We start from the raw sequence: 24,919 nt of genomic DNA, 5'->3' as shown, positions 1-24,919 counted from the left end.
GTGAGATTCGTGTGAAAAGGTCACGATAATTTCCCTCGCATACATGCGTGTCACTGTGCTGCCAATAGAAACTTGTTACAACTCCCCTCCCTATTTCTTTTGCAATTTGTTTACTTAAGGACAAAGTCAATTAGTGAGCTCTATCCCAGAGAACATACCTGGTGTGTAATCTCTGTTTCTCCTTGTGATAATGTCTTATCCTGTCTCTCCTGTCAACAAAGCCCTTCTCTCCCCTCCCTATCCCCCCCTTCCCTCCACAACTTTTCTTTTCCCTCCCCTCTCCAACCCACCCTCCCCTCCTCTCCCCTCCACCCCTCCTATCCCTCCTATCCCACGCACCCCTCCCTCCCTATCCCTTACTTCCCTTCCCCACCTCTCCCCTTCCACCCCTCTCTTCCCCTCCCCTCTCTACCAGGCTCCTCCCACCCCTCTCTACCCCTCTCCACCCCTCCCCTCCCCTCCCCTCCCTAAGCTCATCAACCCTCCCCAACTCTGTTTCTTCCATTTCTAGCCCAATCTTTTTTTTTACTTTGTTATTCATTCTTTTCTCTCTCACCCACTGCGACTCTCTCTATCATTCCCTCTGTCTCTGTGTATGTCTGTCTGTCTGTCTGTCCGTCCGGCTGTCTGTCTCTCCTTCTACTTTTTAATGAAATGAAATATTGAGCGTGCGAGTTTGCATGCATGAGTGGCTTGGCATCAGAGAGTTGGAGGGTAATTAATGACAGAGCTGACTCTTAAATGAATGGACCCAATATTTTTGAGTTTGCCAAAGTATACCCTGCCGTTGCTAGGAGATACTGGTGATGAAATCGGAAGGGGGCTTGAGCCGCTCGATATAGCCCGAGATTAAAAGAAATGACAGTCAAAATGAAGAGCTCTTCGAAGATGTGCTGGATGAAGGGACGAGGGCTAGATCACTGTGACAATTTTGGTGGTATCCGCTGGGACCGGTGATTGTAGATTGCTAGGTAGCCGATATTTGCATTCATTGATGGGCAGTTTGAACGACTGTTGTATATGTTATGTCCATGCACACACTTCAAATTACTCTACTTTGGTTACTTCATCAAATTTTTCACCAAAAAGCTTCTTCAGAAGGTCCATCTTATACATACAACTTGTTATCTTTTCCTTTAAAAAAAAATAATATCGTAGTTCTTCAGTAATGACAGATACTTGTGCATCCAAACACGGATGGATAGTTATGAATATAGTGTTTTGCGCTATTGAATCCATGGCAATTACTGCACACGGAGAATTCCATATTTTGCTTTGTTACTGTGGGGAATACAGGGCAGGGACTATAAACTACACAGCAGCTTTAGAGGTCAATGCAATCAGCTGAAAATATACTATTTAGCAGCCCCAGCTAATTTTCTCTGAATTTGGGGTGATACCACTTAATTTTCCCCACGGGGAAAATGAAATTCAGTTGCAGTGAAACATAATTGATGACATGCCATCACAGTTGGGGAGTGGAGGGAAAGCTGTTGGAAGCAAGTGTGTACCTTTGAAAGCCAGGGGAAAGTCACCTATGAGCAGTCAGGCCAAAGTGGGAAGGGGAAGGTCGAAGAGCAAATGGGCGTGAAAAAAATGGTTTGCTGAGAAAGACAGCAGAGTGACAAGAAAGCATGTCACAGGTCACTTTGAGATGAGTCCTTCTGTGCCAGATAAAGGGCACTTCTCCCCTGGGGTCAAACCCTTCTCAATGTAGATTTTATGATGAACGTGCTTCTCGTTTCCCAGTGAAAATTCTGCCTCTCTCTCTCTCCTTGTGCTGAATTCTGCCTCAGTCCTCTGCTGAAATAATGGAAGTGAAGTAAGAGTTATGAAAGTATGGTAAAGCGGAGGAAGTGTATTTTCATGGTGGCAGAGTATGCATGTCTATATAAGACGTGCTGAAGATTACTGTAGTGCAGTTTTGTAAGTAGCACGATGTTCTGGCACTTGTCGGTAGTACAGTCAATCTCTTGGACTGTTCTGAAAAAGAAATAAAAGTCTTACTTAATGAAATGCTGGGTTTCAATGACAACTTTGATGACCATTTTCTGCCAAGTTTAACCACCAGCGTGCTCTTTGCCGAGGTCAACGTCATCCTAATATCGATGCTCTTATCTATTATGACATCATAAGTATGATGGGCACGTTGTAAATTGGCAGCAGTAGAAATTACTGACAGTCGTAAGCTGCTGTGAGCATGGCATGTGACAAGCTCCTACAGATCTCCCGCCATGCTTTTGCATTGAGGGGAATATTGTTTTTAATTGGACTCGTGCTGCATGAAAGTTGACGGGATGTCAAAAGATGGCAACAAATCCATAAACTCACTGTGCGGCCACATCCCGTTGGTTTGCTAGGGGTAGAGGGCAGCAGGTGTGTAGAGATGAGGTGAAATCAATGCTAGATATGGGCACGTCAGATGACATCCCGGCTTGGATGTCATTGATTTTGCTGACGTACGACCAGACAGTCGGCTTACGTAATCACTTATCACTTGCGATCAGAAATGATTGGGAAGTTTATTAGGTAGATGACATAGAATAAAAGTAAAGCAGGGGGAAAAATCTTCATCCCCTCCATGATGTCCTTGTAGTGTTGCCATTCAAAATGTGTCTGGGAATAGATATGATGTGCATATGTTTGTGAATAGTTCACCTTCTTCTGCTGATGTTGAATTGTTTAAATCACATTACTCAAAAACAAAAGAGAAAATGAACTGTAAGTAAATATTGTGATGATGTAAGCCTGAATCCAAAATTATATCACTCCATATTCACAGTGAACAAAATATTCGCTGACCAGCCAAATGTAGCATTTTTCAGGTATGAAATAGAAGGAATTACTAGAATCACTTGCCAGAAATAGAAAACCAGATGTACATACAGTGCACTCCCACGAACATGGTTATAGTAAAATTCTCATTACAATGAAGATCCCAAAATTATCGTGTATATGTCTTTATGTATTTTATTGTTCAGTTATTATGAAATGTCAGTATAACAACAGAAAGCCACCGAGTCCGAGGATTTCGTTACAATAAGGGCCCACTGTATTTGAAGTCATAACTGTGGTGGTCATTAGATTTCATGATGAAGATGAGAGACTGTGCTAATGATACAAACCAATGCATGTATGGGAATAAGGAAAACTGTATTTTTTATGAAATATAAAATCATCTCTGTATACATCTCTGCCCTGAAATGTTATACAAAACACACTGTGAGCTCCACTCAGGCAAGGAAAATATATTTAGGTAACTGAAGTCTTTTACGACGATCATTATTCATGAAAGCTCATGTGAATGTACACAGATATGATATGCTACTGAATCGGGCTTTGGCACATCATGCTGTGCGGAACATTGTGAAGAATCCTTAAAATGCAGAAAATAGCATGCTAATGGGTTTGCATACAGAATACAGAATATATATATATATATATATATATATATATATGTATATGTATATATATATCACATGTTATTGAGGGAAAAGGATAAGAAGAATATAAAATAGAAGGAATACAAAGAAGTGAGGATATGCGTGGAAGTGAACTTTTAATGCATGCATTCATGTCACACACAATATCTATCACTCTCCCTGACTGTGCTTGCCAGCAGACAGGTGAGCGTTTGTGGGGCCGACTGCCAATATTGAGCACCGAGCATTTCTAGCCAGAGGATACCATGTACGCCACTGTGTATATATGGCATTAAGCAGGTTGATAATGGATTATTGATTGGGCAGCCTGGCTAATGCTGGCTGTTGCCGTGTGCGACGAAAGTGTTTGTATGGAGGGGGAGAAGAAAGGAGAATGGAAGGGGGGACATAAAGGGAGAAAGAAGAGAAAGGAGAGGAGGGATGGAGAGAAGGGAGGAAGCATTCGGGGAGAACAAACTCAATCAAATCGTTCGTTCCCTTGCACAATCGCAAATCCTTTTGCTGAGTATCTGGGGCTGCAAATCATCGGGCAAGGGGTAGGAACACAATTATTGATTGCCATTTCTTGTCGGCAACTGTCATAAGTGACGTGGAAGAAGGGTGGCACTTGGGTGACTTGGCGTCGCCTTCTCGTGGAGGTTGCATGCTCCATTTTTTTTTTTGGGTTAGTCTGCTTGTTCATATTTCAAACGTAGATTCAAGAACGTATTTGAAGGAAGTTCTCTGAGGTACACGCCATAATCACCATCACTGTCCACAAAGGATGAATCCATCTGAATGGCTGTCTTTGTAGGCTAATGTTCCTCGCTGGCGTAGATGAAATGGCAAACGCTCGGTCATTATCTCGAATTTCAATCAGAGCACTCGGCTTCAAGGTGAAATGACTGCAGTGAGTGGTGTGCGTCCCCGTACAAAAGGACTTCTTGTGGCTTGTAAGGCCACATGAGGACAGTAATATCGTACATAATGGGTTGATACATCAAGGAAAGGCATATCCTGTCATTAGTGAGATTAAACCCTTACATAAACGGTCTTGTAAATACCACGTTTTCAAAACTTACGACTGGAAAGTCTGTAATTGCTTGAGAAAGAAAAGGCAGAATTTCCAAGTTGGCATTTCATTTGTCTCTGTAATCGCGAAAAAAAGTCTGTGTTATAGCAGTGCATACTTAATGCACATGGTGATAATTGCTTTCTGAAAAAGAAACAAAAAATTTTTGCTGAGCAAGAGATGTGATGTGGCTGGTTGGCCTAGCCAATTATGTGCTCAACATGATAGGGAGACATTGAAAAACAAATGTGTGTCCAACAAAAAACCTGTTTTCTGCATGTGATATCTCTGGTTATATCTGATTTTAAAACAGAAGTGCAAAAAGTGTATGATATAGGCTGCATGCACAATGGTGGTCTCGAACAAATTCAGCTTAAAATCATCTTTTACTCTGTGAATAATGCTGAAGAATATATAAGGATCTACATTCAACATGCAAGTGATAAGTTTGAACATTACGTGGATAGGTTCCCTTTATCAGGCACTATGAAATCGATAGAGAAAGAAAAAAAATGTTGTCTCAAATTTGTGTGTATTATTTATGTCATATGAGAAGTGCATTTCATGGTTATCATGCATAGAGATCTCTTCTCTTACAAGGTATGAGGGAAATATATTACCCTACCCTTCCCCCACAAAAAAAAAAGGAAAAATAGGTTAAAGGGAGGATGGGGAGAAGGCTCCAATAGACAGTCAGTGTCACACGAGATGCATCAAAAGGTCGAAGGTGACAGGGGGTGACAGCACACCGTCAAAGAGGTGCTACGCAACGCCCCTGGTAGGCAGTGATAACAGTGATAGTGATGTATCATTGATCAAGCATCACACCAGTTTCACTCAAGCAACACCAGCAGAGGTGATGGGGGTGGGGGAAGAATCCCTACTAATGGACAAGCTCGTCTATAATGTATTGTTTCTGCCGGCGAGGGAATATTTTTTTTTCTTACCTTGCGGTGACAATAAGGGCCTGAAAATTATATCCAGCTATGGTAGAACTTGGAGAATGAAACTACAAGAAAGCAAGTGACATAGCAGTAGATCCCTTTGCCTGCTGTGAAGGCAAGAACTCTTTAATTGCTGTGAGACAACATCAATCAGTATACTTAGTTATAATTAGTGTAATTAGTGTATCTCCATTGCATTGAGTGGCACTATTTGTGTATTAATTGTTGTTAGAGTTTGTGGGTAAAAACTTGTACATATACACTACTCAAAAAAAGTTAAGGACCACTTTTTAATGTGTGTATACAATTTTCAAACCGGGTGTTGTATTTCTAGAAATACCCGAATATGGCTGTCTTGAATCTCCTCAAACACCCTGTAACAATTTCACACATGGGTGGTTTCAGTTGTTGCATGATGTCTCTCGCGTATTGAGGGGATTGAGCGTATGGAGTGGCCAGCGAGGTCCCCGGACTTAAACCCGATAGAGCACGTCTGGGACATGATGGGGAGGAGTCTCGAGCAGCTCGAAGCCCATCCACTTGGACTGCAGCAGCTGGGTGTTGCTCTGGAGGCTGCATGGGATGCACTGGATGTCAGAGACATCAATCGCCTCATCAGCTCCATGAGACAGCGCTGTGAAGCCGTTATTGCTGCAGGAGGTGGTCACACTCGTTACTGAACTGCCTGAAAGACACTCAGACATTCGTTTTTACCACTTCATGTCGGTAGCTGATACCCCTCGGGGCCCACTTTTCAGGATGTGCAGTGATGCGAGAGACATTGTGCAACAACTGAAACCACCCATGCGTGAAATTGATTACAGCGTGTTTAAGGACATTTAGGACAGTTGTACTGAGGTATTTCCAGAAATAAAACACCTTGTATAAAATTTTTATGTACGTTAAAAAGTGGTCCTTAACTTTTTTTGAGTAGTATATATGCAGACACAAAGTTGCTAGGCTTCAGTGCCTGGCTCCTGCTTGTCACTATGAGCTTTAGTGTAATCTTCTGGTGTAGAAAAGTACTAGGAATCATTAATTAGCATATGGGTGATTTGTTGGCATTGGTGTACACATTGAGCTACATCATTTCAGATGATGTAAACATTGTGATATGTCATCTCTGGTATAGACATAGAGCTGTTCATCGTTTCAGGTGTAGACATTGTGCTACATCATTGCCGGTGTAATTAAGCATTGTGCCCCAACATCTCTCATGTAAAAATCATGCTAAAAATCATGCTATATTGTCTTTGACGTTCTGAGTGATGCTCAACCTGAGCTTTTCAGAGTGACAGATCCAGATCCAGATCCAGATGTAGACATTGTGCTACATTGTCTCTGTTGTACAGTTTATATGCTACATATATCAGTTCGTCGGTTGAGAATGATAAGGGCGTTAAGTTGTCACTAAACCCATCGCCCTTCTCATTCTCAACAGACGAGTTGTACTTGTAGCCATTGTGTTACATTATTTCAGGTGCAGACATTGTCTTACCTCAACACTGCATCGTGAAAACGTTGTACTATGTCATCCTCCATTGATTATGTACTCAGATAAAGTATTATAAAGTAACATTTAATTCTAGCTACAAGCTTTTCAGGAGTTGAAACATGAAATACATAAACAATCACAGTGTATGTCAAATATGGAAGTTTACAAAAAGTGTACAAAAAGGAGCCTGCTCAAGAGAATGAATGTAGAATATCATTCTGTAGTACTGACTATTTTCTTTAAAGTTTAGCTGACATGAAATCTTTCCATATGTGATTGCCTCCATATTTCATTGGAACAAAAAAAATCAACAACCAATAACAACATGTAGCAATTGAGATCCTTAAAAAATTCAAAGTATTTACAATTGTTGAAATATCATATCCTTCTTAGCATTCCTATCTCTAAGTTGTGATAAGCAGTGTTGTGATTTTTTTTCTAGCATGAATCATTAACAAAGTTTCTTCTACCTGACAAAAGAGGTATATGAAGTATATTCATTATTCATCTCCCTTTATTGCTCCATCCAGGAAAAGGCGCACTCAACAGTTCCCAAAGGTAAGAGATTAGCACAAAATGTTTTACGCTTTCTTCACAAAACCTGTTAACCATTCTGGCTATTATACTCTCTCTCTCTCTCTCTCTCTCTGTCAACCCCACCCCCTCTGTGTCTCAAACAACTACTGTAAAAGTGGAAATTTTCACGATGTTGAAATTTTTGCACATTTTGTGCAACCAGAAACCAGTGCAAAAATAAAAGCACCCGAATATTTTTGCTTTGCTATATGTTCCACTAGTTCGTGTCTTGATTCTCCAGAATTAAAAACACGCAAAACTCGTCATATATACCCGCCGAGTGTAAAAAAATACTCACAAGAAAATATCCACTCTTACATTAGTAGCTTTTTTGTAGCCTGTGTTTATGTTTACTAGGAAAGTGTCGATGTATATATGTAGTGATCTTCTCTGGATTTCTGCTGTCACATTGTTGAAACTTTGTATACCGGTATATGTGCCTTTTATATATATTTTTTAAAGTTTTCTACTTGAGTGTGAATACATGCATGATATTGAGTTGATGTATCATTTTTGTCTTTATGGCAAAGTGGAGTGAGGAGATTTGTTGAAATATTGGAATTTTCCATCTTTGTAGCGAAGGAAGAGCATATGATTCTTGTTTCAATATGATATTACATGTTTGTGTAGGTGTGTGCGTGCTGTACTCCAAGGGAGACCTAACATTAAATTTGTTGCTCCATGTATCCAATTTACTGCTCCATTTATCGAAAAAGAAGAAGTGCAATATTTCTGTAATGAGCGTGCCTTCTGCATGATCAGATTGGCATTTGAGTCCACTTTTCCCTTGGGTATACTTTGCTCAAAACAGCCTGCTGCAAAATGTGAAGATGGAGCCACCCAAAATAGTAAAGATTTCTGCCATGTGCATTTGGGACTTTGGAACATTTACAACTTGCACTAAATGTTTTGGCATTCATTCCCCGGCTAAGTAGGGCAATAGGGAATCGGGGGAAATGTTCTTATCATATTGTGTGATAAATTCTCTCTCTCTCTCCCTTTCTCTCTTCCTCTCTTTCTGTTTCTCCATCTTTGTCTCTCTCTGTCTGAGTTAATAGATGTTTTGTCTGTTATAAGTCTCTGTCTCTCTGTCTGTATCTTGTTATCCTTCTTAGTCCCATCATCCTATGTCATCTTTCTGTTCTAGTCTCAACAAGTCCCTGCCTCTCTATACATAGCCAAGTTTTCTTCATCTAAAACAATGTTTAAAACCTGGGTATTCATGCTGTGTAAAATAGTATGCACAACAAGGTCAACCTCATATACCATCAAACCTGTCTGTGGCGGCCACTCAAGTGAGACAAAAAAGATTCCCACTCTAGACAAGATCTCAAACATGGCTTTTCTATCTGAGGGAATTTTTCATAGTGACCGTATAATGGCAGGTGGCTGCTAAGACAGATTTGACTGTATACTTGCTGAGTTCTTCATTTTCTCTCCCTGTTTGCTTAAATTATTCTCCCAATCCTTGTCCGCCCACATGGCTACAGGAAAATGGCTGGCCCGCAGGCCATGACGTGGTGGACGAGACGAGCGGCATCGAGCACTTTGGCGACAACGCCATCAAGGACACCGTCTATGTGTCGTACGAGACGAGGGACGGGACGGCTAAGAAAGACACCGAGTTCTCCTTCACCCAGGGGCAGCTGGTAGGAAACTCACTGTGGGATGGGGCAAGGTTCTATCCAAAAAGTCGTTATGTGCCACATTCACAGAGACTCCAACCCTAAGCACCTTCTGATGTGGAGATTCTCCCGCCTGAAACCCCTAGCAAACGGGAGACTCCAACTTGATGTGCGCGAAGTGCATATCACGAGCGCAAAGTTCCTTGCGGCCGGGGTCCAGGGCCCGCTTGGACCCTAGAAGCTCTAATAATTAGGGTTCTTGATGCTCTCTTGTGCTATCTAAAGGCTTATTTTTCAACATACGAAGACAAAAAGCAAGAAATCATTTCAAACGGGAGACACAGAGCCAGAACGGGAGAAATTAAATCTCAAACGGGAGAACGGGAGACTTTGCAAAAGTGGGCTTTCGGCGGGAGATCTCCCGTCGAAAGCGGGAGAGTTGGAGTCTCTGCATTCACACATCCAACTCAGTTAGCGCCTTGCATATTAGTTTGTATGTTTTGCTGAATAATGCACAACCCCGCCCAAACCAATTTATAAATTGCCAATATGCCACGGTACCATGAAAGCTTCACTCTCGATTCCATTCCTCACCTAGATACACCTAACTTGTGTTGCGTGGTGATTGAGTAGCGGTGTTCCATGCGGTTTTTCGAGTATAAATTCTGATTTTCTGTTGCAGTTGTGTCTGCAAAAGTCATTGATAATTGATTGATTGATTGACTGGATGATAACAACTACTGACCACTTACAAGAAAAATGATCATAGCTTTGTCATAAGATTTACATAAGAGCAGAGCTTTGAATAATCCCTCCAACTTTACTCACTGCATGCATGTCTTGCAAAAATGTTTCTGTAAAAAGTTGCATGGCTTTGAAAAACAGATTGTTTTCCAAAAGCGCTCATACATTGCAGTCTCGGAATAATGTGGCGCACAGGGGGTTTACACCATGGCACACAAAAAATTAAGGGAAAAACCATAATGCATGATTTATTCATGTTTTGCTATGAGCAACTTGAATTTGAACTTTCAGCATATTAATGACGCTGTGACTGTGGGCATTTCTGCACATGATTTGATAACGCCCCAAAATAGTGTAGTTCATGATCATTTTTTTTTTTGTCTGAGTGTAGAGTATGATGTATGTGGAAATTTCCACACTGCAAGATATTCCATGTGAACAGTATGACCCTCAAGAAAACGACCCATTTATTGATCAGTGCTGCTGCTTTTTTAACAGTTAGGCACATGAGGGAAATCTAAAAAAAATATTGTAAATGTCATGAGGTATGGGCTTGAAATTTCAAGTGGCCTAATGTGGAGATACCTTTTGTACTTGTGTGGGACAGCAAAGGAAACCTTAACACACAGGGATTGTCCTCATATAACTAGCCCTGGTGAGAATGTAACAGACCACATTTTATTTTTGGTTTGGTTTGGATTATTTCTTTATTTAATCAAATACAAAAATCAGCGCAAATTTCGAAACAAATATCAAAGACACAAAGAATAAGAAATGCAGTGATTAAAATGATTAAAAAAATTACACAAATAAATAAGCATAAGCGACAATATTATGCTATAAACATATAAAAAACATGTAAATAAGATAATTATACAGTATAAACAAGATAAATATATAGTAGATACTTTTCCGGTAAATATGAGAGATATTTGAATGCAGGAGACTGCCATCATGAGTGATGAAACTGGAAATGGATGGGGCCTCATAAAAAGAATGTTAGAATGTTTCATAAAACTTAAAACACATGAAGTTATGGTATATACCTTCCCCCTTCTTCCCCCCGCCCCCCAAGAAGAAACCCTGAAAATGGAGGATGTGTCTTATTCAAGAGATTTCTATAGAATGTTGGTCTAATGTGAGGAAAAACAATGCTTTAATTCATTTTCATGGATATTTTCAACCAAAAAAACCCTGTCCATGCAAGTTGGCCTTACAGTAAGGTACAGAATACTGATTAGATTCTGTTGAATTAACATGAAAATCAAATCATGGGTTGTCTGTTTTCCTTCGGCCGGGGCATGTGGCTAGCCGCGGCTCTTGCCAGTGGATTGAAAATTCAATTTTCTCTCTCCTCGGAGTATTTCCCAGTGGAAATTGTGTTAACCATTTGCTCTACAAGGTGAAAAAATCGATACCATGGCATCTCCGCATCATTTTCCCGCGTCTAGTATTTCCCCCGCAAGATGCTGTATGACCATTGTACTAACCATCCTATTGACGAAAATAAAGTAAGCGGGGGGAAGAACAGTAGTATCTCCTGAGATTTTATAGGGTAATATGTGTGCTTTGGGGTGCTGGCATAAAGAGGGGGAGAAAATGATGGATCAAACAAAGCAAATGAAGAGACAAATGAACAGAGAAGCTGTTGACATGCTTCCATGGCTTTCTCCTATCTTAATTAAGTGAGATGCTAAGATGAGTAATAACTGAAGGGTTGAAATGCAGAAGAGACAAAGAAAAAGGTTACAGGAGGCAAATGATAGCATAACTGTCACAATTTTTCTGTCACTGTCCGTGCAGTGCTTCAAGGAGACGGAGTGGAAAAAGACGATCACCATTCCCATCATCAACGACAACCAGTACGAGAACGACATGGAGTTCTACGTCATCCTAAAGTCCCCGGAGGGCGGAGGAGTCCTTGGGGACCCGAGCGTTACCAGGGTGACGATCATCGATGATGATGGTAAGAGTTTGGAGAGATGACCGTGATGAAACCACAGCCCTCAATAACCTGTTGTTGATTCTTCTTTTTCTTTTTACCCTTTTTTGGGGGGTTGATATAGGGGGGGGGGGTTGTTTTGGAAGTTGAAGAGCAGGAATTCACGGTCACTAATTCGGATTTGCCTGGAGCAAGCATGCTTTCCAGCTCTTCTGTGTATTAAAACCAAATCATTATGATTGTCATAATTATTATCTCCACCTGTTGCCATGGAGCATATGTTTTTGTCTATTTCGTTTACCTTGTTTTATTTGATTTGATATGTTTTGGTTTGGTTTTGCTTTGCATCTTTTTCTTTTTCTTTTTTTAATTTAAATTTGGTTTGGCTTTGGGTGAGCCTAAACTGGGATGAGTGATCGAGGGGAACATAATGTAGGCTGTGTGCCCGGAAGATGACTGATGACATTGTTCTAATAACCTGTGGCCATAGACTGTTATATATCACCATGCCAATCCAGGAGGATCTTATTATAAGTAGTGCTCCAATGTAAACACTTATTTTATTATCTTTATATATATACTTATTCAGGGGAATTTTAAGAAGGGTTCCCAATGAAGTCAAAGGCACAAAAACGATTTCTCATCCTCAATACGTCGTAATGTAACAGGAAATCACCTGAAGCCTCTTGCTATTCAAAGACACGGTGCTTGTGTTTTGGCATGTATTTGTATCTAATCGATTGGCATTTACGTGCAGTGTCATCTGATGTCATGTATATTGTTTGTGATGGATGGCAGTGGATATGAATGAGCTTTTTGTAAGAAACGTTTGTGTACTAATTGATTAGTGGTCTGTATTGGTCTTATATTTGCTTTGACCAAACACTGAGGAACCTGCATATCAGTTGTAATACTAGGTCTGCATATTTGAATTTTCTCACCCATACTGCACTGCTAAGTTCAGCATGTTATGGCTTGCAGTGGGCAGTGCGTTGACCTTTAAATTGATGTCACTGCCTGGTGAGTGTCAAATTGTCAATCTCCTCCTTGCATTCAAAAAGTTTGTGCTTTAGATATTAAACAATTATCACTTTTAACCCAAAAAGAGATCGCTTTAGAGCATTCTTGAGATGTGGTCTAGACTTCTCCTTTTCCACACCCCTTGTTTTGGATTCAAGTGTCATGCTTTATGAGCAGTAATGATTAACGGAAGAAACACTTTTTGCTCTTCACTTTTTTTCAGTACCAGGCGAGTTTTCGTTCGAGTCTCCTACATACACCGCAGATCTGGAGAAGGGTGTGGTATCCGCCACTGTGACCAGGACGAAGGGTTTTGATGGAACGGTCACCCTTCAATATGCAACAATGTAAGTTTGTGCCTCCCAACACTGTAGGGCCTACTCTCATCCTCTATTGTCATGGCAACTGGCAAAACATGGTTATATATCTCGATCAGTCTTCGTGGAATGTAGCTCATTTGTTGTGTTGTCAAGATGTTGCTACTGAGTGGATGATTGATTACAATTTTTCATTTCGTGTGATGTGGGTAATTATATATGCTATTCTCCATCCCACACAAATTGAGGGAAAGTTATTTCGCAGTGGGGGCAAAAAGAATGACATTGATGGAATCCAGTTTAACTGGATTATTGAAGCGACAGCCAATTAAATATTTCAGGTTGAAAAAACACTTCTGACTGGATGAGAATTTGGCACTGCCATTTCTTCCTGGTATCCTATTTTTCATTCTGTTGAGTTCAAGAGCACATCCTGAGCGGAAGACGGAGAAGTGACAAATAGCTTTACTACCGGCAACACTCCATTGTCTCTAGGCGGGCGCTAGGAAACTGCGCTAACCAGATTTCATGCGCATTCCGCCGTTATGAGTCTTGAGTCGAGGTGACTCCCCGAAAAAAAAATGACACCACGTCCTGAAATGAGAGATTGGTGCTCAGAGAATCTTTTAATTAAAAAAGTGTTGATTGTTTTTATTTGGTTACCTCAGTATCTCAAGATGACTTGCCAACAGCGAAGACAAACAGGGCGTGCAATTAGTGCATTGAAAGTTGTATAGGGATTAACCCGGTGTTTGCTCTATGGATTTCTACTTGAGTGGCTGTGTAAACATCTTCCTCCTTTTATGAGCAAGGACCAAATCAGCTTTGTTTGATATTATCCTTGGATTGTCACGCTCTGTTTACCATCACCAAGGATGTCTGGATGTTTGACAAAATGCTTTCCACGTAGGAGAAAATTTATTGCTCTCTGGTCGTAACATGAATTCAAAAAAATTAATTTTCATGTTGCGTAAATTATCTGCCTAGTTTCCAAAATTAGCCCAGTGATGCAAAAAGTAAATAACCGTCATTGGTTGCATGGCAATGTCATGTGTAGAAAACTTTTAATAGTCAGGGCCTACCTACATTATTCTGCACTTCAAGATTCATTCAAGTTCTTGCGTTGGATGAGAAGGGGAAAAAATTATTTTTTGGTCACTGCAGTTTGTTACGGACTGCTATATTCCATATACTTAGATTTATTGTTGGGTTAGCTGGAAATAGAAATAAATAAAAAAGATTAATCATTTAAAGGAATCATATTACTGTGACATGAAATAATAATCTGATAGGATAGTTGAAACTCCTGTTTCTATCAATGGTTTAAAATTTGTCAGCAAATATTAATAATGTAAGTATGTATGTATGTATGTATGTATGTATTTGTGTATGTATGTATGTATGTATGTGCATATGTATGTATGTATGTATGTATGTGTGTATTGATACATGACTGCCAAAGGCTGTTGAAACTAGCATGCTCTTCTTTCACTATGCTGGTCCTTGCTTACATTAGAGTGTGATATGCAAGTCAGTGTATGAATATACTTGTTATTTTTTTATATTTTGGTGTTGCCACATTGCCTTTTACTGATCGACTATTAAGTTCTTCACCCTGATATACTTGGACCAATACCTTATTATCTATGTAGGGATGGGACGGCCAAGGGGAGTGTGAACATGGAGGGGGAGGCAGACTACAAATCCATGTCAGGGACGCTGTGCTTCAAGCATGAGGAGAAGAGCAAGACCATCGAGGTCCCGGTCAACAAGGAATCAATGGTGAGCTCAGACCGCAGTCTGACCATACGGTTACCGGTATCTATCCCACACATCACACCACTGTTGTAAAAAAGAACACATTTCCTTATTACAAAACAAAACCAAAAAAACCAAAAAAACATACACACACACATGTCTTGCATCATATAGTAATTGTGCATGTCGAAACATGCAGTTCAGGGTTGAAATATGATAATCATGCATTTGAAAAATAAGACTTAATATGATCAAGAAAGAATTCAAGTTGGGCAGTGCACTGGCTGGATTCTGGGATGCTATGAGCTATACGTGAATTCAGGAATTCCAAGAGCTAAATTAGGTATTTCTGTACAGAATCAAATTCTATATAGATAAAAATCATGTGAAAATTGGTAGAACTCACCGCAAAAATAGCAAAAAATAATACAAAAAAAAAAAAACACTGGAGTACATACATGTGCACCTGGAGTTAGCTTCAGAGCTACAATCAAACTGAAATAGATAAGATGTTCAAATGAATCGATGGCTTAATTAGGAAGACAAGTTTGAAAAGAGGATCCGCGATCTCATGAGAGTATTTTTCTTGTAGTTTTTAATGATATGTTTTTTTCTGTATTCTTTTATATTCCCTGCAATGTTTCAGAAATAATGCAGAAACAAATTTAAAATTGTTTCTACCGTTTCTCTCCATATGTATATGTACTTATCTATCTACCTATCTATCTTTCTATCTATCTATCTATCTATCTATCTATCTATCTATCTATCTATCTGTCTATGTGTCCATCTATCCATTTATTCATTTATCTATCCATCTTTATCTGCTTATCTATCACTCTATCCATCTACTTATTAATCTATCTGCATATATATATATATACATATATATATATATATATATATATATATGATATATATATATATATATATATATATATATATATATATATATATATATATGATACATATATATATATATATATGTTCATCTGTTGATTTATCTATCAAACTATCTATCTATACATGTATGTATTTCCTTATTTTCCCTTCTATCTCTCTCCTTCTCTCTCTTAATCACTCCTTCCTACTCGCAGGGTCTGAAGAACTTTGTGATAGTGCTGCGAAATCCAAGCGTAGGGGCCAAGCTTGGGGACCACAGTGCTGCAGTAGCAAACCTCAGACCAGATGACATCGGTGAGAGGGTGGCCAATATTCTCGACGACGACGAAGACACGGAGACGTGGTTTGGACAAATCAAGAAGTGAGTAGCGGCCGGTAGAATTCCTGGAAATGCCTGGAGGTATTCACACAATCATTTCATTACACAGATGTTCCATCACCACATGCAGATATGTCTGAAATGTTAACAAGCATTCACTGTAAAACATTCGCCCCAGGTGACTTGCAATAGTAAGCAAACGGTATCAACCAGGATTCAAGAAGAAGAAAAAGAAAAAAAAAACAACATACACGAGGAAACTGCCATGCATACAGTTTTATGGGTAGAAGAAGTTACAGAGTTTTTTTGGGGGTATATTTTGTCACGAAAGGTTCTTTTTTTTGGCAAGTAAGCAGATACCAATTTTTTTTTTTTTTTATTCAGTCTTCATCAAAAGGTAGAAGAATATTGTTTTATGCAGAATGAAAGTGGAACCTGAAATTGAGGGGGTTATGATTAGATCTATATTCTTTACCAACTGTTATCATGAGCAGCATTCTGTCTAATCTTAACCAATGCACAACAGTCAAGTTTTAATTTCAGTTACTGAGTTCAGTGTTTGCAGAGAAAATCAGTCATGTTTACACATATTAATCCAATTATCAGCAAAGTTATCAATACTTACTCAACTTCATGCATCCATTTACACAATATGCAAAATTTTCAAATAAATGCTGACTGAAATAGATAATTGGTGGGTAAGAAAAGTCACCAAACTGAAGAGAGAGCCTGCATGGGTTATATCGAAAAAACTCCTCCTTTAGAATTGGCTCTCACTTAATTGATTGATGCTCGATATGCCCAGATACAGTAACATACTGTAAAAATTGATATTTTTGCGCGAGTAATTTTTCGCACTCTGCTGAGTAAGAAGAATGTGGTGTGATTATGATTCCGTGGAGTCAAGACATTACAAAGTGGTACATATAACAAGCAAAAAATATTTACGTGCTTTCATTCTTCGTGCCAGTTTCTGGTCGCGCAGACATGTGGGAAAATATCCCACACCGAGAAAATGTTGAATTTTACCGTAGCCAGTGGGTTAAACATGTTGTTCTCTGCCTCCTCCTACAGTGCCATGACCCTCGGGGGAGACCTCGATGACGAAGGCAAGGAAGTTCCTCCCTCCAAGGTGGACTGCCTCATGCATTTCATCACCTTCTTCTGGAAGGTCCTCTTCGCTTTCGTTCCACCAAGGTGAGTTAACGCTTCTGAGATTTCTGTCTTGTTCAATCTTTTGAAACTGACAAGTGACCAACATTAAAGGCATAATTTTACCATTTGCAGATGAAACAAAAACCCAGCATTAGTGCTTCAAAATACTTCTAAAATTGATCAGGGATAGAAACAACCACTGTAAAAATTTGAATATGTATATTTGATGTTAAGTATTGTTAAATACGCAAAATGTGAACAATAGTTATGATAAAAGATTTTCCACACTGAACTGTCTACAGTTATGGTTTAATGAGAAAAATAGTGATATCTCCTTATATTTTAGGATTTATTGCAAAAATTTTGTAAGATAGGATGTTTTGTGATACAACTGACCTACACATATGCCTACATATATCAAAAGTCATACCTTGAACATTTTTTAAATCACTGCTCCCAAAGTTAAACAGGACCTTTAATGCTTCTGAGATCTTTATCCTCTTCAGTTCTTTGAAACTGACAAAATGACCGACATTTATGTATGCATTTACAAGTAATTCCTTGCAGTAACAAACTCACCGAAATGGTAGCAAAGTGTGTCTTGCCCTTTTTTTTAATCATTGGAATGTTAAACAGATATGTTTGGAAATGTGCCTTAGGGTGTTTAGATGATATTAAGCACAGTTCAAGAGAAATCAAACTCCATGTCATGGCTACAACGACAGCCATTTTGCTTCGCCTTGCATAGAGAGTTAGATCGGTTAATTGCTAGCCCCAAGGAATTGCTCAGTACAGTGGAGAGCATGCACGTATCCGGAAGAAGAAAGAATGAGAAATGAGAACAAATCTAAAAAGAAATGGATCAGCCCTATAGCCCTCAAGTATGTGATATTCAAGAGTAATGTATGGATGTATTTTTCTCTGTCTCACAGAAACTATGCTGGTGGCTGGCCGGCTTTCTTTGGCTCACTGCTCATCATTCTGGGGCTGACGGCTTTAGTGCAACAGGTGAAAAATTTCCCACAATTTCTTTTCGCTGCATTGAAAGTTTTGTTCAACTTTTTTTTTTTCCTTTACCCATAAATATCCAAGGTATTGTGTATGGTGTATCCTTTTTGTTATACCCCCGCCAAACGAAGTTTGAAGGGGGTACCTGGTATATAGGAATCAGCGGGTGGTCGGGCGGTCGGGCGGTCGGGCGGTCGGGCGGTCGGTCCGTTGCAAATCTTGCGTCGCGAACTACTTCCTCAGTTTTCAACCGATTCCCATAGAACTTGGCACAGATGTGTGCCTCGGGTTGTAGATGTGCAAGACGTATTTTTTGACAGTACCCAAAAGTATGTTGCCATGGTAACGGCATATTATGGGCAAAAATGGGTACAAATCTTGCGTCGCGAACTCCTCCCACAGTTTTTGATCAATTTTTATGAAATTAGGTACAGATGTTCATCTGAATATGTTAATGTGCAAGACACATATTTCCGCAGTGGCAAAAAGTGCGTTGCCATGGTAACGGCATGTTATTGGTATAATATAGGGCAAAATGCTTCAAGGCAAAACTGCTTCATCAGTGTTCTTCCAATTCCCATGGAATTCATATTGAATGTTTGTCTTAGGATATAGGTCAGCATGACACATTTCTTGACAGTGACAAAAAGTATGTTGCCATGGTAACAGCTCACTTATTATGAGCCAAAATGATGGAAAATTTTGTGTTGCAAACTACTTCCTCAGTTTTTGCCCAATTTCCATGAAACTTGGTACAGATGTGTGCCTTTGGTTGTAGATGTGCAAGACGTATTTTTCGACAGTACCCGAAAGTACATTGCCATGGTAACGGCATATTAATGGCAGAAGATCAAGGAAAGATCTTGCGGATTTAACTACTTCCTCAGTTTTTTTACCAAAGCTTATGAAATGTTGTTTTGACCAAAGCTTATGAAATGTTGTTTGGCGGGGGTATAACCAGTCGCTGTAGCGACATTTCTAGTTATTTCTGACAGTGGAAGGCAGATTTCTGTAATTTGTCAGACAATAAAGAATCTCGAGTCTTAATTTTTTAATATCAGTAACACCTGACACATTTGATTCCCATACGTAACTGGTTATAATGTGTATCACAATCCTGTCTAACATTATTGCATGATACAAGTAGGTCAAATATGAAACGCAATGTAGAGATCTCTGGAATAAATCATTAACGCTATTCTGTGCCACGTGCTTGCAATTATGTGTTAACAGCTGGCAAATCTTCTTGGCTGCGTGCTAAACATCGAGCCGAGTGTTGCTGGCATCACCATCGTCGCCTTAGGCACCAGTGTCCCGGATATGTTTGCCAGTCGGACCGCGGCCATACAGGACCAACATGCCGATGCTGCTATTGGCAACATAACAGGTAAAAAGCCCAGTGCTAGCAATTGGTCTCTACTACAGCCGAAGAACAAACAACTGGTGTGGATCTAGCTTAACACGTGCATATTTAATATCAGGGCTTTCATTCTTTTCGCTATTGTTATCTATAATCTTTGATTTATCTCATCATGTGATGGAGGTCTGTTTACCGGCTAGGGACCTGCAATATTTCTGAAGGTTTTCTCTTTACATACGGTCGTTTGTTGTCTTAAATGATATCTTTGCGTGTATATCATGATATAGACTAGCTCTCATGCAATCTGATGATATACATAATATCTCTAGTTATTCTTGGAGCAGTATAGACCGATTCAAGTGACTGTTCATGGAAGTGCGCCCTCTTAAGGCGACGCCATAACTGGGGGCCAACCAGGCCGGGTCGGCAAGCGCCGTGCGTGCTTGGCAAGGGTGCCGACGGCAGCCAGTGCTTTTACCACCCGGCGCCAGCCGGCCAGCTAGCTATCTCTGGCGCTGGTAGCGATCGACGCATCTGGCTTTGAGACAACTAGAGTCTACATTTTAAATATAGAATTAAACAACCTATACCGACTATGAACGAATGGGTAGATGTCATATATGGATGTAGCCAAAACTTGAATTTCAAGGTAAATATCGGCTCGATCCGTGAGTGTTTGTAGACTCCATTTCCCTTGCGATGACTTGGGTACTCGCGTGTACAGAGAGGATTATAAGAGCATTAAGGGCCTTGGGAGAACTGGCAAGGCGCTGGTAGACGTCTAGATAGTAAGCCTGATTTAGACTGTTGAGAGGTTAACTGATATTATACAAATAATGGATCAGAATCTTGAGCTAGATATGGCGCTATCGTTAACTAGTTTTAAGGTTTGCCTTTTCTCGGACCAGAGGGGTAGAGTCTGTCTAACGTTTTTTAGATCTTGTCTAGAATTCTAGGCAACAGTCCAGACTAGATCTAATCCGTCTAGACCTATTGACTTCTAGAATCCTACATTCCTAGATACATCCTATATTATTTTCGGTTGTCACTAGCTTCCGGCAAGTCTAACTAACTTTTAAACCAAACTGAAGGTAATCTAGGCGTTTCTAAGCCGTATAAACTAAAGAAATTAATTTACTTCGCCTGATGCCAACAACCAAAACTTCTTCTGTTTAAGGTCTAATCATTACTTTTTAACATCGCGCTAACGCCTAAAATTATAATCTACAATTTATGCAAAAGTAATTTTCAAATCAAACTTTCTTGATATGAATTATGATAAGGAACGGATGTTTGCCACCATTCATGGCAGATTAATATTTATATGTATCTCTTCATTAATTCAAATTCAGAGTTCCAGGCCAGAATTGAATATGGTCAATTTGACGCTGAACGCTTAGTGAAGAAGTAAAAAAATTATAAGAATATTTTTTACACAATTTGAAACATTCATTTAGCTGTAGTGTAGGCTTTAAAATGTTTGTCATAATAGAAACTAGTATAGCCAGGAAGTGTTTGGTAAGTATTGCAAGCATTAAAAAAAAAAAAAAAAAAAAAAAAAAAAAAATTAGTGAATTCTCAAAATCTTTGATCTGTGCCCTGTTGCATAAAACCCTTACCCCTGGACTTACCGCTCCTATCTAGCGGTAAGTCTTCAAATTAGCGGTAAATTTTATAATCCTTGATGCTGATTGGCTGTGACGCCTAATTTTGACGGTAGTTACCATTGAAATTCAATGGTAAGTTTTATGCAACGGGCCCCAGAACTTGTCTTCTAAAATGAACAACTTTATTTTACGAGTATGCAGTGATAGCCTATTTAAATAGAGATTCTAGTAGGGATAGGCCAAAGTTTGTTCCGAAAATCTGTGCATTTTTTATTCCGCTTTATTTCACTTAAGTGTATATATTCATCATGCGTCAGTAGTGTCTGAATTTCACACACTGACGTGCAGCTTCCCTTTCCGGCTTTATTTGTGCACCCAACAACTGCACAATACATGTATGTTTTTTTTTTCTGGACCTCCTTTGAAGCTTTCATTCTAGATCGATATGTTTGAATTACTCAATTTGTCCAAAAGAAAGGCAATAAATGACGCTGAATGACTTTTTCCCCAGTGAGTAAACAATCACAATTTTAGCGCGGCTGTCCCCGATGCAGCGGCCGCCGGCGGTGCATGCGGCCGCGCCCGGCTAACTATGCGCGATGGGTACGCTAGGCTGCTAGCTGCAAGTGCAACTCGCTGGGTAGCTAGGTCGCTGGAAGCCCCCGTTGGCCCCCAGTTATGGCGGCTGTTATAGCGCCGCCAGCGGCGGTAGGTGAATAGGCCATCGAAATTGAAACGGTCTATAGTCAAGGCACACAATTGTATGCATGAGAAAAGTTTCAATATCTCTCATTTTAACTGAGTCATTCAAGAATACATTTACTCCGTGGCCAGATAAATTGACCCAGACTCTTTGGGTAGGTGTAACAAAAATCACATAATGTTAGACTAGAACTATCAATGGACAAATAATCCTTTGTCTCCAAAACTATTTGTGCTGCCTTTAAATTCTTTATAAAGATGTTGAGTGACACCAAAAGCTGTTGATGGATAATTGGTACATCTGCATTGTTGCTCATGACAATCACTTGAATACCATGCATTGCTCTAAGCAAGTCAGAATTGACATAAGGAAAATGGGCCCATATACCTGTGAGAGATCCACTGATGCATGGAAATTAAATTTGCTTTCCCAAGGGACTGTATACTTTTTCCTTTCCTTTTTTTTTTGGGGGGGGGGGGTAGGGTGGATGTGTTAATATCTAGTGCCTTTTTTGTCCATTAGGCAGGGCTTGACACTAACGGTGGCCCGGTGGCCCAGGGCCACCAAAAATGAAAGTCGGGCCACCAAATTTCAAAAAAGGCAAATTTGGGGGCCCAAGGCGGGCCCCAAAAATTTTTTGAAAAGTGTTGTTTATTCATGTTAAGATGTTGCAACCCATGTGCCTGTCAATGAATATTTATACTTAGTCTTTCCATTCAGCAGTTAAAATTGTTTAAAGGATGGATGAAAAGGACTGAATGAGTGCCTGAGAGTGAGTGTTGCAAGTTTGTTGAGGTTTATTTATGAGCAGATATGTCCAACTTCCAATTCTTACTATGATAAAACTTAAATATTTGACTCATAAAAAAACAACAGGAATTTTAATGTTTTTTATTGTTTTTTGGGGCCACCAAATTTTTCTGTCGGGCCACCAAAAATTTGAAGTTGATGATTTTGGTGGCCCCATCGGGCCGCCAATTAAAAAAGTTAGTGTGGAGCCCTGCATTAGGGATGTGATTACAAGTAATGGTGTGTGTAATCTTTGTGGATGCATATCCTTCTTATCCTGCAGGGAGCAACAGTGTCAATGTGTTCTTGGGGTTGGGCCTACCCTGGGTCATCCGGACCATGTACCTCCACTTCCGGAACATCCCCTTCCTTGTCGGGACGGAGAACCTCGACCTGTCTGTCATTCTCTTCACCTCCGTAGGCATGGTCTGCATCGTCCTCCTCATCGTTAGGAGATTTGTAAGTGTCCTCCCGCCTCCTTTAATTCCGCGCAAGATGCGGTTGGCAGGTTAACATCTTGTTGGTTGGTCTGTGGCAGGCAATCTGTCATACTGTACAAGCTGAAATTTTCGCGTACAGATGTTTTCGCGTATTGCTACTTGGAGGACATTTTCGGTGTTGTTAATTTCGCGGTTTTGAGGGTCTAACTGAACTTAGTTATTTGGGCGTTGCTATTTTCGCGTGTTGTTATTTTCGCGGTTCAAAGGCGATTCACAAAATTCGCGAAAATAAAACCACAGCGAAAATTTCAGCTCGTACAGTAGAACATGCTGGAAACTTGTGATGATTGACACAGGTGGAATTGGCATGAAATATTCGCTCAGGGATGTAAGAGATTGGAATAAAGCTTGAATTTCATTGCATACTGGCTCTCTGTATGACAAATCAAATAAGAGATCATGTGTTTTGTTCTTATTTTCTCAGAATGTCAAAGATGTACTCCAGTCAAACATATCATGGCTTGAATAACATTTACTTTTGATTTTTCATGTACATATATGTAGGGGTTGCAAATCTTAATGTGATTGCAAATCTTAATGTGTAGAGTTGAGTTGATTTGAAATGTCATGTATGAATGCACTGGCAAATCAGCAAACCAGAATTTGTTCCAGCATTGATTTTTTTGTCCTTCTGTCCTGATTTCAGGTGCTGGGAGGAGAGCTTGGGGGCAAAAAACTGACCAAGTACCTGACGGGATGGTTCCTGGTTCTTCTCTGGTTCGTCTACATCATTGTTGCTTCGCTGAGAGCCTATAAAATCATATAAACTGAGATGGATCCACTGGACTCTATTAAGATGGCCCTAAGCTTAGTAAACTGCCAACCAAATGAAGGACTCGCTTGAAGTGGTTGTGTCATTTCATACGCGGGATCATAGACAATTATGCAAATGGTGCATCAATGCACTTTTGTGAGGAACTCGCGCCAAGGTATTAATGATTATATTGTGCCGACAACTGAACTGCAAAAGTGTCGCTAAATTTTGTCCGTCTGCCGCAGTTTTGCTGCGACAGGCAACAGCCGTCGCCTTGGTTACGCTAGAGTTTGCGCAAGCACCACATTTGAAATTTCGACACATTTATCGCACCACAGCGCTAGCTTAGAGGAGGAACAAAAGGCAGAACATATTCAGTCAGAGCTATTAACTCCGGAGTGAGCCGACATGATCTCTATGTTTTGCAGAATTTCCCACACTGTGCGGAGTCCAGGTGTACATCAAAGAGGAACACACTATACTAATCAAGTAGAGAGACTCCTTTCTAAGATTTTTATATACTCAGTGACTGAACAACAGATGCTCCAGCAGATTTTAAATCTGCTGTAATGATGTGTTCTTATTTATTGGAGAGCGTGCAAATTTAGAATGTGGAGAGACCACATTTCTTCTCCTTCGATTGAGCAGCAAGCTAGACGATTGCTTAATGCCTGCTTTGTTTTGCCCTCTGGGTTTTCGTCATGTGTGCTGTTAGGAAATGGATCCCATTTTTAAACATGTTTTCATTTCTGATGGGAGTTCGTTTTTATGATGTTTTCTTATACATTCCATCGTTTAGCATTGATTTGTAAATGGTGTACTACGCTTGCGATGTGTGCAAGGCTTGTGTGGAGATTGTATGTTAGATTAAGAATGAAACACAGGCATCTCTTAGCACTATGCTGG

At 39.9% G+C, this 24,919-nt stretch overlaps 1 protein-coding gene across 1 annotated transcript in view; it reads left to right on the top strand.

The window, feature by feature from the left end:
* LOC139715476 (sodium/calcium exchanger 2-like) overlaps nt 1-24,469 on the top strand; it is an 87,040-nt gene extending 62,571 nt beyond the window's left edge. The window contains exons 8-18 of the mRNA XM_071627048.1: nt 7,464-7,491; nt 9,000-9,158; nt 11,682-11,844; nt 13,064-13,187; nt 14,810-14,939; nt 16,013-16,179; nt 17,212-17,334; nt 18,225-18,300; nt 19,534-19,687; nt 23,043-23,218; nt 23,906-24,469. Coding sequence (XP_071483149.1) covers nt 7,464-7,491; nt 9,000-9,158; nt 11,682-11,844; nt 13,064-13,187; nt 14,810-14,939; nt 16,013-16,179; nt 17,212-17,334; nt 18,225-18,300; nt 19,534-19,687; nt 23,043-23,218; nt 23,906-24,025 — 1,420 coding nt within the window. The 3' untranslated portion in view covers nt 24,026-24,469. The remainder of the gene's footprint in view (nt 1-7,463; nt 7,492-8,999; nt 9,159-11,681; nt 11,845-13,063; nt 13,188-14,809; nt 14,940-16,012; nt 16,180-17,211; nt 17,335-18,224; nt 18,301-19,533; nt 19,688-23,042; nt 23,219-23,905) is intronic.
* Nucleotides 24,470-24,919: the final 450 nt, after the last annotated feature.

Source organism: Diadema antillarum, unplaced genomic scaffold (genome assembly GCF_040938485.1).
Source record: "Diadema antillarum isolate AM-2024a unplaced genomic scaffold, OU_Dant_1.0 scf00000049, whole genome shotgun sequence".
NCBI classification, from domain to species: domain Eukaryota; kingdom Metazoa; phylum Echinodermata; class Echinoidea; order Diadematoida; family Diadematidae; genus Diadema; species Diadema antillarum.
The sequence above is the reverse complement of the archived record's forward strand: the minus strand, read 5'-3'. Positions and strand labels throughout refer to the sequence as shown.